Source organism: Panicum virgatum, chromosome 7N (genome assembly GCF_016808335.1).
Source record: "Panicum virgatum strain AP13 chromosome 7N, P.virgatum_v5, whole genome shotgun sequence".
NCBI lineage: Eukaryota > Viridiplantae > Streptophyta > Magnoliopsida > Poales > Poaceae > Panicum > Panicum virgatum.
In genome coordinates this window covers 22843718-22847704 of record NC_053151.1, presented here as the reverse complement: position 1 = coordinate 22847704, position 3987 = coordinate 22843718, and the positions used below count along the sequence as shown (strand labels likewise).

The window sequence follows — 3987 nt, the reverse complement described above, 5'->3', positions numbered from 1 at the left end:
TCAACCATGAGGACTATTTGTGGAGCCTACGTATAGTTGGGAAAACGAAATGCACAGTCCACAGAAACGACGCAGGTAAGCAAAGGATAAGGTGCCATTTCAACAGGCCTCACCTTTTGGAGCACCTCTTGGCCAGCGACTTGAGCAGTGCCGCGGCGGAGCTACATGTAGTTAGAATAATCATGCGAATAATACCGTTCCAGCAAACAAGAAGCTCACATGTCCAAAGAATAGTCATAACCTTGCAAGTAAACAAGAAGCTCAGGTCCCTTGAAGTACCTGAATTCCAGTTGAAAAATAACAAATAAAAAACATTGAGAAAGAAAGGGTGAGGAAGATTGAAGAGAAAATATGGAAACTGCATGCTCTAGTGTAGAATGTCATTCATTTTATTCTGTGACAACAGAAACTATATAGTGCAGTCAGTGAGCCATATGATTCACTGTAGAATGTCATTCATTTTATTCCGTGACAACAGAAACTATATAGTGCAGTCATAATATCACCATTTAACGTAATATTCTTAATCTATATGTTAGCTGAAAAAAATGTGCACTAATGAACCACAAATTACAAAAGAGTGAGTTGAAAACAAGAGAACAACTGCAATTTAGTCTTGTAATAAAGACATAAGAATTAAGAAATAAATAGTGCATGAAGTATATTATAGTCTCTCAAATTCCACACTGCAATGATGCACATAAATTATAATTTATCACAAATAGCATGATGTCTTGTGTAAATGGCAGAAACATAGAGCCAACCAAGCAATAATCCTATTTACTGTATAAGAATTCATTTCAGAAAGACATGCATGCCATGGGGTATATGCATTTTTGTTCAGTGCAGAAAAGGACACTCAACCAGCCAAATAAAATATATTTACTGAATCTTCGTGTCAACCACGATCAATTAAGGTGTTGCAAGGTTAAACGTTCCTGAATATATGACTGGTTTATTTGCTAAACACGATGTTAGAGCCCTGAGGATCATCTAGATGTTCTAACAACCTTTGTTTTCGAGAACACGCAGTTATAGTTACTGGACTGTACAAGATTACGAGTTTACGACGAGAAGAGGGGTTGTGTTATAACAGCCAAATGCAAGCCCAAGTCTTTGGTGGGAGAGCTCAGCTCAAAGGCCATGACCCAACCGAACCTCACCAGCACACCACTTGCCCTGACACCACACAAGAATTGTGTCACCGCCGCGAGCCGCATGCCTTCACCTTCCTCCCGCCAGCCAAGACCTCCTCTCCTGCTCTCTACAAATGCCAAGGCCGCGCCCTTCCTCCTGCTCGCCACCGCACTCGCCACCACCAACACCCGACAACCCACCAGCAGCAGCCTGCAGCTTAGGATGGGCGACGCGGCCATCGCCGCCGTTCGTGAGGAGGAGCACATCTTCCGGAGCCGGTTCCCGCCGGTGGCCGTGCCGGACGACGTCACGGTGCCCGAGTTCGTGCTAGCGGGCGCCGAGGCGTACGCCGACAAGGTGGCGCTCGTGGAGGCCGGGCCGGGGGGCCGGTCCTACACCTACGGCGAGGTGTGCCGGGACGTGGCGCGGTTCGCGCGGGCGCTGCGGTCGGTGGGCGTGCGCAAGGGCCACGTCGTGGTGGTGGCGCTCCCGAACCTCGCCGTGTACCCGGTGGTGTCGCTCGGGATCATGTCCGCGGGCGCGGTCTTCTCCGGCGTGAACCCGCGCGCCGTCGCCGCGGAGATCAGGAAGCAGGTGGAGGACTCGGAGGCCAAGCTCGTGGTCGCCAACGAGGTGGCCTACGAAAAGGTGAAGGGCGCGGGCGTGCCGGTGATCGGCGTCGGCGACGTCGAGCGCATGCCCGGCGCGATCAGCTGGGACGAGCTCCTCGCCGCCGCGGACCGCACGGGCGCGCCGGTGGTGGCGCTGGACCCCGTGCAGCAGTCGGACCTGTGCGCGCTGCCCTACTCTTCGGGCACCACGGGGGTCTCCAAGGGCGTGATGCTGAGCCACCGGAACCTGGTGTCCAACCTCTGCACCTCCATGTTCGCCGTCGGGCAGGAGCTGCTCGGGCAGGTCGTCACGCTGGGCCTCATGCCCTTCTTCCACATCTACGGCATCACCGGCATCTGCTGCTCGACGCTGCGGCACAAGGGCACGGTGGTGGTCATGGACCGCTTCGACCTGCGCACCTTCCTGGGCGCGCTGGTGGCGCACCGCGTCATGTTCGCGCCGCTGGTGCCGCCCGTGATGCTGGCCATGGTGAAGAGCCCCGTCGCCGACGAGTTCGACCTCTCCGGCCTCGCCCTCCGGTCCGTCATGACCGCCGCCGCGCCGCTGGCCCCGGACCTCCTCGCCGCGTTCCAGAACAAGTTCCCGGGGGTGCAGGTGGAGGAGGCGTACGGGCTGACTGAGCACAGCTGCATCACGCTGACGCACGCCGGCAGCGGCGACCCGCACAAGGGCCCCGTCCAGATCGCCAAGAAGAACTCGGTCGGGTTCATCCTGCCCAACCTGGAGGTGAAGTTCATCGACCCGGACACGGGCCGGTCCCTGCCCAAGAACACGCCCGGGGAGGTCTGCGTCCGAAGCCAGGCCGTGATGCAGGGCTACTACAGGCAGAAGGAGGAGACGGAGCGCACCATCGACGGCAAGGGGTGGCTCCACACCGGCGACGTCGGGTACATCGACGACGACGGCGACGTCTTCATCGTGGACCGGATCAAGGAGCTCATCAAGTACAAGGGCTTCCAGGTACAGCCAGCCAGCCACTTGGAATCAAGTAGACAAGTACACTGGAATCAATTCCTCGAACACGACGTGCCCCTGAATATTCGTTGCAGGTTGCTCCTGCCGAGCTGGAGGCCATTCTCCTGTCCCACCCGTCGGTGGAAGACGCGGCCGTCTTTGGGTAAGCAGCCAGCGACCGATGTCAGTTGAACATGAACTACACATGCTTGGAGCTTGACCGATGTGCGTGCAGGCTGCCGGACGAGGAGGCCGGCGAGGTCCCGGCGTCGTGCGTGGTGCGGCGGCGCGGCGCGGCGGAGAGCGAGGCTGACATGATGGCGTACGTGGCGGCGCGCGTGGCGTCGTACAAGAAGCTCCGGGTGCTGCGGTTCGTGGACGCCATCCCCAAGTCGGTGTCCGGCAAGATCCTGCGGAGGCAGCTCCGGGACGAGTTCGTCAAGAACGCCAAGACGGCCGCGGCGTAGGGGGCGAGTGGCCACTGCGCGCGCTTAAATTTCCCACTTGGACGGAGCTGCGTATTTAATCAGATGAACTACATTTGTGTACTTGAACAACTAATGTCCCCTCTCGTGATTCCACACCTTTCCTTCTCGTGAGAAGAAAAAATGATGAATAGGGAGACCCCACCACTGTTTCTTTTCTACCTCAATCTGCTGTTTCCCCTTTCTCATTTCCATGCCCACACACTGATCATTGCAGAATGTACAAGCACCACTTTTGGTCGGTAACGGACAAGTGCCAACTGCCATTGCTTGGCCAAGTTTTTCGGTTATTTTCTGTGCTATGTGGTGCAAAAGTGTGGGTCACAGATGGAAATTGGTGTCCAAATTGCTATATTTAGGGATAAGCTTGCAACCATTTCGATGTTTTATCAAAAGCCCATATTCTTAATGAAACTTTCAAGATTCTTTTCGAAGTCCAATACTCCAATTAAAATCTTTAGTTTATTAATGGAAAACTATCTTTTTTTAAAAAAATAAAGTTCAAACATAGTTTTTTTTCATGGAGTATTTGGTTTTCTTTGTTCCGAGTACGCTCTATCTCAAGATGGAGAAGATTAAAATAGAGAGGGAAAGAAAGAGAAAAGCGGATGAGCCCTCCAATATCCCGTTATTTTGTATCCACCACTGTTTTCTCTACATCGATCTCGGGATTTCCCTGCTCGCGCCTCTCTCTAGTCTCTACACGTTGACTCACTTTGTTGGAATGTAACAGCATCGCTTGATTGATAATGGACAGGTGCCATTGCCTTATCATGTT

At 53.7% G+C, this 3987-nt stretch overlaps 1 protein-coding gene across 1 annotated transcript; it reads left to right on the top strand.

The window, feature by feature from the left end:
• Nucleotides 1-1128: 1128 nt before the first annotated feature.
• Nucleotides 1129-3499, top strand: LOC120680722 (4-coumarate--CoA ligase-like 9). The gene is made up of 3 exons (XM_039962247.1): nt 1129-2730; nt 2820-2887; nt 2960-3499. Exons 1-3 carry the CDS (start codon nt 1144-1146, stop codon nt 3189-3191), a joined length of 1887 nt encoding a protein of 628 aa, XP_039818181.1. The 5' UTR covers nt 1129-1143; the 3' UTR covers nt 3192-3499.
• Nucleotides 3500-3987: the final 488 nt, after the last annotated feature.